Raw genomic sequence first — 14,104 nt, 5'->3', positions numbered from 1 at the left:
CTCAAGTTGATTTTTACTTGTGAAGTGTCACCCAGTTGCCCTGGGTGGCTGACTATGATTAAAACAGCTGGTATTGGACCCGGGTGGACTGGCATCTGATTAGCTAGTTGGTGGGGGCAATAGCTTACCAAGGCGATGACATGAACTACCAGCCAAAGCAGTCAATTACAGGCCACAAGAAATGGAGTAAATTATGTCCAGAGAGAATAGAACAAATTCATTGACTCCATATGATAAGTCCCTCAAAGTTCCTAGGCTGTCTAGCTGTAGGTGATGAACCAAATTTCGAATGCAAAAGCATTGACACTTGTATTAACTACTCAGCCCTATGAAACTCTTACACGCTCCTGGAGAACCCTTTTCTTTTCTTCTTCATTACGTTCCAAAAGCTCCTCATAGGCTTTCATGGAGTCAGCCGTGAATTTCTCCATGGCCTCAAAAATGTGCTGCAGACCTGACTGTAGACTACGATTGCGAGTATCACTCTGATATACAATCTGTCCAACTGTGAGACTTTCACCATCCCCAGAGACCAGACCCAATTTTTTGTCTAATGCTCGAGCCTGCTTCTGTAACTTTTGGTCCTCTCTATCCATCTCTTTTACTTTCCCCTCCAGATCTTTGTTTGCCATCATCTTCTGGTGCATTTCTAGTTTATTTTGTTCCAAGATCTGACACACAATCTTGGTAAAACTACGCATAGAGTCAACCACTTGCTTTTCAGATATTCTCTCCAAAGCTTGTGACCACTGATTACAGATTACAAACACAGGCGGTGCACCAACTCTACTAGGTGAAAAAGGAGCGACCCCATCAACTGTTTCCTCAGGTTCATACAGGAGACATTTCAGAAGCCAATTATTCAAGGCTGTCACATATCCCTTCTGGGCCCTTACCCAACTAAGGAATCTGTCAGTCCACCCAATAAGCTCACGCGCAAGCTCCGAAGTGGCTCTAACATGAGCATCACTAGGCTTCTTGCCTGATCCAATTGGACCTAAACCTTTGGCTTCTCCAATTGCTTGGAACTGAATATGATGGCATTCAAGCATACATTTCCACATTCTAGTCAACCTGAAGGAAAAGTATTCCAGATTAACCACCACCAAGGCAAAGCATAAGCATTAACCATAAATTGCATGCACAAGGTTGTCAGTCACAATATCCCAAACTATCAACCATTAGGAAATAAACCGCATGAAGACATATAAGTACATATATATAAGCAAAGACAACAACGACATTGGTGTCAACTTCTAATGAAGAAAATAGGCCCCATATGGATTCCAACCGACGTGGTTTCCCTGACTTCCCTAACCAACACATAATTGTACACATGATGACCAACACATATTTTCTTCTCACAATTGGTAGTGTACACCCATCACTCTCTTTGGCCTCTTCAATCCCAACCTGAGCAAGATCTCACCAAATACATTATGAACTCTTCTTCCATATTTTTTTTTTTTTTTTTTTTGATAAGTAATGACTCTTCTTCCATATTTTGAATGATCAAGTATTAGGTAGCTCATCCAAAAACATTAGGAATTATATGCAATTATAATCTTCTTAGAGAACTTTCCTCAAAATTATTCTATAGGTGTATATTCATTAACTAGCTCAACTACGGGAAATCTATCTTTGTCGAAGGAAATCAATAAGTAAAAGTTCTAAAAACATAAAACTGACTTTCAACACTTGCGAACAAAATGTAAATTACACATTTCAGCATGGTCACTACCCATCGTATCCTATGAATTGAATTTGGACTCCATGAATATTACTCTCGTCTAACACATCAAAGAATACGACACATTGGAGTATATCATTGGAATTGAAACTTAAATTAGTGTAGGAACTGCAGCAGAACTAAAAACTAACAATTAAAAAAGGGGAAGAACAAAAAAAAAAAAGCACCCTTCTACCTTGGTGTGCTCTTTCAAGCATTTTAAACTAGACCTTGAGCTAGGACATTAGTTGTTTGGTCCCACCTTTCCACACTATTTTGCACTGTAAATAATTCATTGAAGGAGAGGCCAAAGGTACCAAATCCTCTACATTAGATCCACTTCAATAAACAAATACCTACTCCAACTAACAACCATGATGCCCTAAGATAAAAATAAGGGAATACTAAAACGATTGCAGTTACCTACCCAGGTAAAAGCTTAGTTTGTGCGCTTCTATTACCTAAAACTATATCGCAACATCTAGCTGCTAGTATGTGTTACACCTCGTACTAAGCCTACAATTCATCTGCTTTGCTCTTATTTCTTTCTATGCTTAAGCATGAAACCATTCTTAACTATATCTTTAAATAACTATGTGAGAGGTAATAAAAGGGTCTCATAGCATCCCAAGATCCCACTTATCAAAAAAAAAAAAAAAAAAATCCCAAGATCCCAAGCCACATCTCTCCTCAAACAATGTGGACCATCCTACCTACCCAGGCGATGGAGCAAGATATAACCAGAATATTTTTTTTTGATAAGTAAAATATAACCAGAAATATCAGCATGTCAAATATCAAGGACTAGCACTACATAAAATTTAGAATCTCAACAACATTTCTCTCTTTTATCTTTTTTAACAAATTACACGCCCTATGGGTTGGAAACAATCAAAGAAGAGTTGCAAGTTGGGCTTCAGACTATCAGTAAGAAATATCATAACAATCAGAGAGTGATTTATCAAATTTAACAATAGAAATTACGAACAAAGCCAAGTGATAGCAATATGCCACTGATGATAACGATAACAACAAATATAATAAAGACAAGCATCCATAAAAGCAACCAAATCATGCCAAACTCATAGGTATAGCTTGGAGTTTGAAAAAGACACCAGCAAGTGTGGCATAAGGACGTAAACAAGTAAGAGAGATAAGAAAAGTTGCAAAAAGCAAGTAGAAGATTCATAGATCCACATACCCTATAATCAATTCATTTAGTTGTGGCCACAGCTCTTCATCCCTAATCTTGTTTATCGTCACCGATATCTTGTCAACAACCTGAATTGCCATGCCTATTTTTGTGGACAGACTCCTTATTAAAGTCCGAGTGGTATCAACTTTCTGAAAGTCAGCACCCCTTTGGTCTAAGCGCTTCAGCTTATCTACCTTTCTGTCATGTGCTACCCGCATTTTCTCCTCAGCCTGCAAAACAACACCATGTAAACAACTCGATGAAAAATATAAAAGACAAGATTAGGACAAGCAGAAATTTGAAACATAAGCAATGTCCGGTTATTGATAAAAAGCACCAAAAGGGTCAGAACTTATGTATTGTGTACCACATAATGACTGAGGTTTTGGGGATGTTTTTCGTTTTTAATTTAAATAACTGTTATGATGTGACATGAAGGTGAAAATTGTTTTGTGTTTGAATTGTTTGTTAATGTTTTTGTTTTGAGAAAATAAAATAAAATAAAACAAAAATTTTAACAAATGGAGCCAATAATAGAATTATCTACGAAACACATGGCCACATAACAATTGCAAAAACAAAAGGATTACATAGCGATGCCAACTTAATAACAGAGTTCAACATGATACAGCATACCTTAACTTCGTTATAGAGTTTCTTCTCCCAAAGATATAGTTTCTGTAAGGTAGACGAAAGAGTTCTAGATCTCAAACCTGCCACATCTTCATCCATGTCCAACTGAGCGGCCTTGTCAGCAGAGGACGACTCCGCGCCCTTAGAAGTAGAAGGCTGTGAGGATACCAACGGCATCGAGGGAGAAACCACGTTCAACATCATGGAAGAAACTGCTCCAAAAGATCCATCAAACTGATAATTTAATTAGCGACTAAACGATCAACTAAACAAAGTACAAATCACTCAAAAACATACTAAACACCCACAATACCTTAAATTAAACAGCCTAATTCGGCACCAAAACCAGGACCAAATTTGCAGATCAAGCAAGCTAAAATAACAATTTGACAAGCAAAAAAATCCAATTGGGTACCTTGATAAACGCCATGTTTGCGGTTATAAGGAAGCCTTCCCACCTCAAGAATTTTCGCAATCTCATTCCCGGACTCGGAAGCTCTCTCAAACTGAACCTCAATCTCCTTTGCCACCTGAAACACACTCCGCGATCCCTTAAACCCGGCCCTAATCTCCTCCCCTCTCTCCTCATTACCAACAACTTTCTTCTCCACCATGTGCACCTCATACTCCACCCCATCACTCTCCTGCGCAGCACTCGGCCTCGACTCGTAGAGCGAGGCCGAGGCCTGACTGTCGTCCACCACAGCCTTGGAATGACTCCCACCACCACCACCGCTCTTACCCCCATCAGCAATAAACTTCTGATCCCCATGAACCTCCTTCACTACCTCATCCTCGTCTTCCAAGTCCGGAATCCCCTCCTCGTCCCTCAGCTCCTTCGAGTCCCTGCTCGGCGTAAACGCCGCGTAGTACCCATCATAACTCTCAAAAGGGTTAAAAAAATCCCACGCCGAAGACCTAGGCGGCGAGGGTGGCGGCGGCGTCTGCTTCTGTGACGAAGTCTCCGCGGCCTGATTCGGCGAATTCGCATAATACCCGCCACCGCCACCACCATAATTACCATAATTGGATTTGGAAGGAGCAGCCCCATCATACGAAGAATAAGGACTGGGACTAATACCAGGATTACTATTTCCATAATAAGGATAAGGATAGCCAGAATAACCAGCAGAAGAAGATTCACCCATATATACCGTCTCTGGACTCGCCGGCCTCTGCTCGTACACCACCGAAGGCGGCGTCGCTTTGTTCTTCATGTAATTCATGTGCGTAAACCCACCCCCACCAAGACCACCACCTGGATACAAATTTGGAAACTGAAACGAACCCAGCTCTTCATTTTGACCCATATTCCTATTCGTATCCGTATCCATGTACTCAAGATGGTGAAGAGGCGAGGCGTCACCCGAGAGGTGGTGGTGGAGCGAACCCGAATCGTCGTCTTCGGAGTCCGACCCGGAGTTGAAATTGAGGTGACCCGAGTCCTCGCGAAGAACAACCGGTTCGCCCTTCTTGTGGGTCTTCAGATTGGGCTCTGGGGATTCCGGCGAACCAGTGGCAGTGAGGTCTTGCTCGATGAAGAGGTGGAGGGAGTGGCCGATTAGTTTGAGGGAGTGAATGTAAGCGCAGTGGGCCTCAGCGAGCGCATAGCGCTGGCGGATCGCGTCGTCCAGGAAGGTCAGTCTCTCCCGGCACAGCGCCACCGCCGGAAGATCGTCCACCTTGGAGTTCGAACACCCCATTCGAACCTCCGAAAAACCTCAACTCAAAAAAAGTTGAAAAAAGCAAGAGATGAAAGCTAGGTGGTTATTGGGATAGACAGAATGGCATGCTGACGTTGATTTTGAGTGCGATAGTTTAGACCATGCGTTTGTTTCTCAGGAAAATCGAAAACTAGGGTTAGTGGAGAGGAAGAAGGAGATAAGGAAACGAAAGAAAAGTAAAAGAAAGGAAAAGGACACAGAGGGAATCTTTGCCAACGCGGAGATTGTCGTCGGCTTGTAGCAGCAGAGAGAGTGAGTGAACATGAGAGAGAGAGAGAGAGAGAGAGAGAGAGAGGGAGACCGTTGTGTGGGCGTCGGTGTAAATATGTAAAACCTTTCTAGAAATGGGGGTGTACTTTAATTTTATTTTATTTATTATTTCATTTTTAAAAAAAATTAATTAATTAATTAATTATTTGGTTTCCACAGGACGAAGGACGGAAGGAAGTTTATTTAGCTTGGAAAGGGCACCTAAAATATTCATTTTTTTTTCTTCTTTTTTTTGGTACAACACCTAAAATATTCTATTTAGAAGAGTTGAGGCTTTTGAAGACTTGGACTGTGGGGGCTAGAAAGTATTGCGGGGGTGTTTGGTTTGACGGAAAGTTTGACGCCTGCTGCCGCCAGGGCTCGGAGAATTTTCTGGTGGCGTTACAGAATTGCCCTCGTTGATTCTGGAGTTTTCTTTTGGGATGGCCATTCCTGTTCGTCTTCTTTGTGTATATTTAGGTTGCGTCAAAATATAAGTATAATATTATTTATATATTTATTTTTAGTATAACTCTTTAATAAAGTGTCAGAGATGTATTAATTCTAATTCATAAATTTTGTGTTATGCTCAAGTTAGATTTACGAGTCATGTTAAAAATTATTAGCCCTAATATTATGTATCGGGTTAGAGTTGTGTCGAAGTCTTGATATAAGACTATATACTTCAACCTTAACCTAACTCATTTAATTGAACGATCCAAACCTCTTAACCCTAACTATCAAATTTTGTGTTGGGTTAATATCAGATTCGCAAATCGTGTCAAAAATTACTAGGCCTAATGTCACGTGTCGAGTTCAAATTGTGTTGAAACACTGATATAAGACTATATAGATTAATCTTAACCCGACTTATATAATTAAATGGGTTAGACTCTTTAGCTATAACTTGATAATTTTGTGTCAGATTTGTATGACCCGACTTTTTGTGTCTTTTTGAGCGTGGCATGTTCTTGCATTTAAACACGTTATTTTCACTTGAATTCCATTACAAACGCTCCCTTGTTGCTTGGAAACACATGGTGGACCATACTTTTTGAGCCTTTGGGGTATGAAATTCCACATGCAATTGTTATTGTTAGGAGATTTTGTACCTGACCAACTTTTTTGAGTCTCCTTGGGCAATATGTTCTCTTGAATGCACCATTGGGGCTCCTTGGTTGGATTACTTTCTTGTTTTTTCTCCTCCTTTAAAGTCCCCTTGTTCTTGCTTGGAAATTCTATGATGGACCAAACTTTTTGAGTCTTTGGGGTATGAAATTTCCTTGCACAAAACTAATGCCATCTCGTTGGAATATTTTCCAAATGTTCCCATGATGGTAAATATGCAAAAAGAATAAATGAAAGTAAACAGTTAAAAGAAAAAGGTCAAAAAAAAAAAAAAAAAAAAAAAAAGGAGACAAGTCAATTAAAACAAACCAATAAATTATTAGAATTAAGGAGAATTTCACCGGAGGGTACCGAACTATCTGTCTTTTTGATTTAAGGATACTGAATTTCAAAACATCTCAAACTAGGGTATCCAATTTTTATAACGTCTCAATTATGGGTACTCCGTTAGGATTTGTTGTTAAATATTATCAAAATTTCTAAAATATCCCTATGTTTATTTTTTTAAAAGAAAAATAGATAAAACTTTTCAAAGATTCAGGCATGGGTTTTTTTACAAATTCTGTTAACTTCTTACCAACACCTAAATCTAACAATTTTTTTTCCTAAAAAAAAAATAAAGGATATTTTGCAAATTTAATGGCGGCAATTTTATTATCATATACTACAAATTAATGGTGCGTTTGGGATTGCGATTTCGCAGGCAATAAATGCGATTTTAAACAAAATCGCAGAATATAAATCATTTGGGAACTGCATTTTTAAAAATTGCGATTTGAAAACGCAGAAAATCTGTTTTTTCAAATTGTAGATAAGATGATTTTTTTTTTTTTGAAAACACAGAATTTTAAAGTCTAATTTACGATTTTAAATGTTAAATTGCAATTTTGCCAAACGTTTAACTGCGTTTTTAAAAATCACTTTTTTCAAATCGTAAATTTTAAAATCGTGGTTTTAAATCGCACTTTTTGAAATTGCAAACTCAAACGGACCCTAAATAGGACTTTGAATTTATTTCTCAAGCAATAACTTCACAAGGGCCCATACGGTATTTAACTGGGCTCACGTGATCTATTATTTTGAAAAATATGTCACAATCTTGTGGGATTATGACACATTATTTGGGAATCAACTTTAAAAAAAAAAAAAAAAGTTGAAATGTCTAACATTTCTCGGTCAAATAATATTCAAAATTTGCTTTTGCTTTTGTTTTTGTTTGAATGAGTTGCATGACCAAAACTCTCTCAATTTCTAGTAGTCAAAACTGAGCAGCTCCGTTTGTTTTATTTGATTTTTTTTTTCTTCTTTTCGTAACAAAAACTACTAATAAATAACTTAAACGCAAAATATTCTGAAAATTAAGTATAACGACAGTTTCTATCATTATATCACATCAAAAATAAAATTTTAAATAATAAAAACAAAAAAATATATATTTTTGTTTGAACATGCCACTAGCATTCATTACAAGTGTAATTATAATAGGAGAAAGGGAGATTCTTTAGTTTCTTGTATTGCCAAAGGGCAGGGCAGGGCAGGATGAACAGAAAATAACTTTTGATGTTGATGCATCACCGATCTAAATAGGGAATTTCTTGAACTAAAACGCAGTTTCTTTGAGAAGACATTGCAACATCAAATTGGTTAGAGAATATTATAGCAAAAATTATTGGAAAATGTTTGGGGTTTTAAAATAGCCTCACGAACCGAGAGGCCAAAGGGTTGCCGAAGCACCCAATGAAGGTAAATTTAAAAGAAAAAATTTATATATAGTCGTTTTTATTGACTTATAACTTATAAAAAGGTAAATTTGGTTTTTCAACGGTAAAAATAAAGGTATTTTCGAACATTTTTAATCAAACTTTAAAAAGAGTTGTCAGTTCAGTGTGCTAAAGTATATTTAACTCGAAAGTGTAATATCCTTAATAGTAGGGGTGGGCAAATTATCCGATTACCGATTACCGAAAATACACCGACCGCCACCGAACCGATTTCGACCGCCTACCGCCTACCGATTAATTATAAAATCGAAATTCGAAATTAAAAAAATTTCCGACTTTTCGGTCGGTCGGTAACCGGTGAAATGGTTTTTTCAGTCGGTTACAGACTTACCCGACTAACCAAGGCTATTAGCCTCTCTTTTTTTTCTTTTTTTTTCTTTTTTCTTTTTTTTTTCAAGATAAGACTGTTAGTTTTGTTAAAACTAACAAAACAGCGTTGGTTTTGCCTTTGTCTATTAAAACGACGCCGCTTAAGGGACCTATATATTCATAATTTTCTCTCAAAACCCTCACTTCACTCTAACAGCCCCTCAGCCTCAAACGCCGTCTCCCCTCTCCCGAGTCCCAAACCCTAGCCGTCTCCCCTCCACAGTCCCTGCCCCACGCGGCCAAGCCTTGACGACTAGATGCAGATCCGTTCACGCCTTCACGGCCCATGGCCCCATGGCCTTACGCCCCTCCGAGCTCCGCCCGTCCTTCTAAATAGTGAGTTCTGTCTCCTACTTTCGCGAGTCTCGAGTTCCGGAGTCCTGGTGGTGAAATCCCGTGTTCTGTGTTCATTCAACTCTTCCAACGATACATCTCTGGAGGTTACTCAGGTTAGTTCTAGACTCTAGTTTGTTTGCTTTGTTAGTTTTTTAATTTTTTTTTTAATAGTTTTTTGTTCAGTTGAAATTTTTGGTTGGTTTTCATTGAATCCATTGTTGTTTAACTTGTTTTTCGCAGACTCGCAGTCCGATCTGTTGGTCGGTGGTTGTTCCAATCTAGTTCTGGTGGTCGATGCAGTGCTCTTTTGGTCTACTTGAAAAGGCCCATTATCGATTTACCGACCGAACATTACCGACTTTTCCGTTTTATTCGAATTATCCGACATTTTCGAAATTATTCTTGGTCGGAATGAAGTCGGGTAATTACCCGACTTCACCGACTTTTCCCGGTCGGGGATCGGAAACACCATTTCCGACCCCGACTTACCCGATGCCCACCCCTACTTAATAGCACTCAAAATCTTTGGTCATGTAATTTGAATTTGAAATCAAACATTATGAAGAAGGCAAAAGGAGATCAAAAAGAAAGAAAAATAAAGAATACAAGGCAAGAAACTTGTAAGAAAAGTAGATAAAAGGTGAAAAGAAGACAGAGACCATGATATAACAAGAATTCCATGGCATCAATAGGCCTTAGAAATGCATCATACAATAAGAATAACTTTGTTTGGCTGGGCTAGCAAAAAGAGATCCGATGCCATTTGCTTATATATTGATATATTTAATGCAAAACCCATTAAAAAAAAAAAATAGAAAAAATATTAGTTGAAAATCTCTATGAAGAGACACTGACTGCAAGGGGGAAAAAAGTACATAGAGGAGCTAAATTCTCAATACTATAGTAAAAAATATATCCCTTCAAGGGAGCAAAAATGAATTAATCCAAGAGAAGCTGATTCAGCACCTTGATAATTAAATTGGTTTATTGCTGGCATTTTTTAAATCCTGGGAAACATGTTGATGTAATGATGTTCTTTCAGTTTTTTTATTTTATTTTTATTTTATTTTTTATTTTTTTTAAAGTGAGTATATATATAGTTTCTATCCACGGCCCCAAAAGATGTTTTCTTCCAAAGGCAAAAAGAAAAGGTCATGCTAATGGCCGGTAACGGTAATATGTACCACCCCGATTTGCTTAACTTTTTTATATTCTACTTCTCTCAACAAATCATGAAGAAAAATGTTGGGTACTAATTGTTAAATTAAGATGTTAATTGGCTCGTATTCTGAAAGAGGAAGTAATACCGGTTTCTAGTATAAATGCCACGTATTAAATTTATACTAGAAACAATATATAGATGTTTGTTTTAAATGACTTTTAATTTTAAACAGTTAACGTTATAGACGATTTGAAATACATCATGCCACGCAGCGTAATATGGGCCGATGTGAAGAGTACGTAGTATTATTATTATTTTCTCTTTCAAGAAGAAAATAGAAAATAAAAATACAAAAAAAAATTACGTAATTTGATAATAGGCCTACGTCCATTAGAGTGACTTATTTATTAAACATTTTGTTGTCATGTGATGAATGAATAGTGTGTTTGAAATTGATGGGAAAATGGCATATATGAATTTTGGTGTACAAAAACAAAAGGACATGGAGACAAACTCAAACGGCAGTTGTACGTTGTTCGCTAATTAAGGTTTATAAACGTCAACATTTCCGAAGTCACAATCAGGAATCAGCCATTGACCGTCGACCGTCGTCGCTTATATATATTTTGTATAACCAAAAAAAAAATATTAACGTGAAGCATACGCTTTCGACTTGGACGCATTCTTTGCAAAACCGCGTCGTTGAGACTTCACGAGAAGCATGTACAAGTAAAGTCTCTTTTACAAAATATATTATAATTAAATTTTCTCGTCCAGGGAGTTAAAATATTTGCAAATATCTTCCAACGATCGACACTTTTTTCTTCTTTCTTTTTCAGCCTTTAAATGATGCATGAATATAATGTATTTGAACATGCACCACCATCTTTTTCTTCTTTTTTCTTTTTTCTTTTTTAATTATTTTTTTGCGAGTAATATATATATATATATACAGAAACGGAGAAATTAAACGGCGTCATTTTAATACAAACCAGTATAATGATTTTGTTGTCGCTAATACAGAGGTATCTAAAATAAAATTAGGAGTGATCAAGCGAATTTTTGAAGGTCTACCTCATAAAAATATATATATATAAGGTAGTTGTTAAACATTTTTTTGGAGTGACTTTAGGGGCTAATAATTATGTTATTGTGATAATTATATATTAATTACCAACGACCCTAACTTAAGTCATTGTTCATACATATTTCATATTAGTCGCGTGTTTTTTTTATTTACATAAACTATAAGTGATGACATGTACTTTTTGTCTTTGCTGATATGTATTTCATATTAGTCGTGTTTTTTAAAATAAAAAATAAAATAAATTATCAGCGATGGCACAATTATGTTGTCTCTGATAATTATATATCAGCAACAACATAATGTTGTTCTTCATTGATACATATTTCGTATTAGCCATTTCTTTTAATTTACATAAACCATCTATCGGTTAGCGACAACAGTTTTGTGTTGGTGCTAATATGTCGCTGATATATAAGTATGATTAGGGACGACACAATTATGTCTTCGCTGATGGTTATATGCCAACGACGACAAATGTCATCGCTGATATGTATTTCATATTTATCTATATATTTTAATTTACATAAACACATCAAGTCATTGATATTGTTTTCCTATTAGCAACGACAATTGTTATCGCTATAAGATTCCCGCAACCCCTAAGCACCGAAAAAAAAAAAAAAAATTCCCGCTAGTGTATCAACAACAACGATGTAGCCATTAGTAATATCAAAATTTTTAACATTAATTATCAATGACGACAAGAAAATGTCGTCACTGATAAGCGATCGACTATATTAGTGCCGACTAGAAATCGCCATCACCAAAATTCTTGCAGTGGCGCGTTGGAGTCTCTACAAACAGCTGCCATCATAGAAAATTAATTAGTGGTAATTGTCGCAGCAAAATTGATTTTAAGACAATGAGAAGGAAGAGCTAGCCGGTAGGAATTAAGGAGAATTAATGAGCATCCCAAACAATAATTAAGCATGCATGTAGGTGGATATGACTATTTCTCATAATTTAATCCACTGCAGAGAGAGAATATTTGGAGAAATCTTTATCATTCAAAACCTTCTTCCTTGTGATCAACCATATATATAACAGGTCAAGCTAGGGCAATCTTAAGAATCAAGAGGGCTGAATGATGAACTGGAAATTTTTTTTTGTTATATATATATATATCATCACTCAAGTAAGATTCCTTTGTTTGAAACTCCAACATTTCAGCTAATATTTTTCAGAAAAAATTAATTTGCTGTTGAAAAATGGAGATTACTTTAATTTATATGCTTTGAACAGATCTGTGCATGGAATGGCATTAATTGTTAGAAAAATATTGTAATATTAATTAATTAAGCAATTAACCACAACGTAAACAACTGGAGGAAGGAAAGTGTATATATATATATGCATGATGGCACAAGGCTGCCCCTGCCCGGATCAATATATATATATATATTCTAATTAATTAATACTTTTCAGGCGTTTGATTTGAAATTAATATTCAAATTCCACACCACGAGTTCAAGTGGGGGAGGAGATAGAGTCTCCACATGTACATGATCAGATTGACCTAATTAATTATAATCTGCCCATGCACTAACACTCCCGATTTGGAATGTTATGTCATTATATGCAAATGGGTTCCGATCCAACTTCTGATACAATATATTAATTATTCTTCTTAAAAGTTATTTTGTGTTAAAATATTCTCCAAAAATAAATAACTTAATTAATTAAAGAGATTTCTAAGGAGACACCATGTGTCATTTCGTTTGATCTATTAATGCTTTGTGCTCCCTTTTATCACATATGCTGTCTTGAGATGCAATTTAATTCATATACTATAGTCCTTTGGTGCTTCCACTTTCTTTACTTTATCCAAGATTTAATTTGCTAGCTAGCTAGGACAAGTATAATTTACAGTGTTTATATATATATATATAAACTCTTTTCAGCCTACACGGTTTATGAATGAGACAGGGTCATGACGGGGTTTACTTGTCCAGACAAGTATTCAAACAGCTTGAAAACAGCTCATTTGTTCGAATATATGCATGTGTAAACAAAATAAATTGATTAAGCCGGCCCTCCTTACGGGAAGTATGCCAAAACTATTGGCTTTGATTCTAGAATCAAGATTTAATTGCTAACTATCCAATTAGTCAAACTTAATTAGGAACTTTTCAATTTTATGATTGATGAAACATTGAACAAAGGTCCTACAAGAAATGTCATTGGCACTTATTATATTCTTGAATAATTGAATGATAGGAAACAAGAAAATTTGAGATGTTTTTCAATCCTATCAAGGATGACCCTCTTTCCAATTGGGTGAGCCACTCGTGGGTTTTCTTCACTGTTTTGCCAACAAAGGGTGGAGGACTCACCTGAACTTTACGTCTACATCATTCAAATATTGGAGGGTACGTACGGTCCACATAATGCATGAAAAATTGACGATCATGTGCCATTCAATTTGCGCGGAGATCGAATTGGGGTCGATATATATTAGCATTTGCATGACTATTATTCATGCCATCACTTGTGTTTAGGATTGACAATTCGTGTTTACGTGTTAAATTTGAGTTGTTTCAACGCACAAGTATAAAATTATATAGGTCAATTCTAATTTGATTCATTTAATTAAATGAGTCAAACCCCTCAACCATAACCCTCTAAGTTTGTATTAGGTTCGTGTCAGATTTGAGGGTCATGTCAAAAATTACATGGCACCATTATGTCGCGTGTCTACTTCAGGTTGTGTC

General features: G+C 36.5%; 1 protein-coding gene across 1 annotated transcript; it reads right to left on the bottom strand.

The window, feature by feature from the left end:
• Positions 1–200: 200 nt before the first annotated feature.
• On the bottom strand, positions 201–5,589 carry LOC133881492 (protein ALTERED PHOSPHATE STARVATION RESPONSE 1). The gene is made up of 4 exons (XM_062320430.1): positions 3,973–5,589; positions 3,561–3,769; positions 2,931–3,154; positions 201–1,074 (listed from the first exon to the last, which is right to left on the bottom strand). Exons 1-4 carry the CDS (start codon positions 5,258–5,260, stop codon positions 327–329), a joined length of 2,469 nt encoding a protein of 822 aa, XP_062176414.1. The 5' UTR covers positions 5,261–5,589; the 3' UTR covers positions 201–326.
• Positions 5,590–14,104: the final 8,515 nt, after the last annotated feature.

Source organism: Alnus glutinosa, chromosome 11 (genome assembly GCF_958979055.1).
Source record: "Alnus glutinosa chromosome 11, dhAlnGlut1.1, whole genome shotgun sequence".
Taxonomy (NCBI): Eukaryota; Viridiplantae; Streptophyta; class Magnoliopsida; order Fagales; family Betulaceae; genus Alnus; species Alnus glutinosa.
Note: the sequence above shows the minus strand (reverse complement) of the source record. Positions and strands in the feature narration are given on the sequence as shown.

Coding starts and splice junctions, on each gene's coding strand:
- LOC133881492 (XM_062320430.1), bottom strand. CDS start 5,260: ATGGGGTGTTCGAACTCCAAGGTGGACGATCTTCCGGCGGTGGCGCTG. Junction 3,770..3,972: donor CAAACATGGCGTTTATCAAG/GTACCCAATTGG, acceptor CTTTTGGAGCAG/TTTCTTCCATGATGTTGAAC. Junction 1,075..2,930: donor CTAAATGAATTGATTATAGG/GTATGTGGATCT, acceptor CTTTTCCTTCAG/GTTGACTAGAATGTGGAAAT.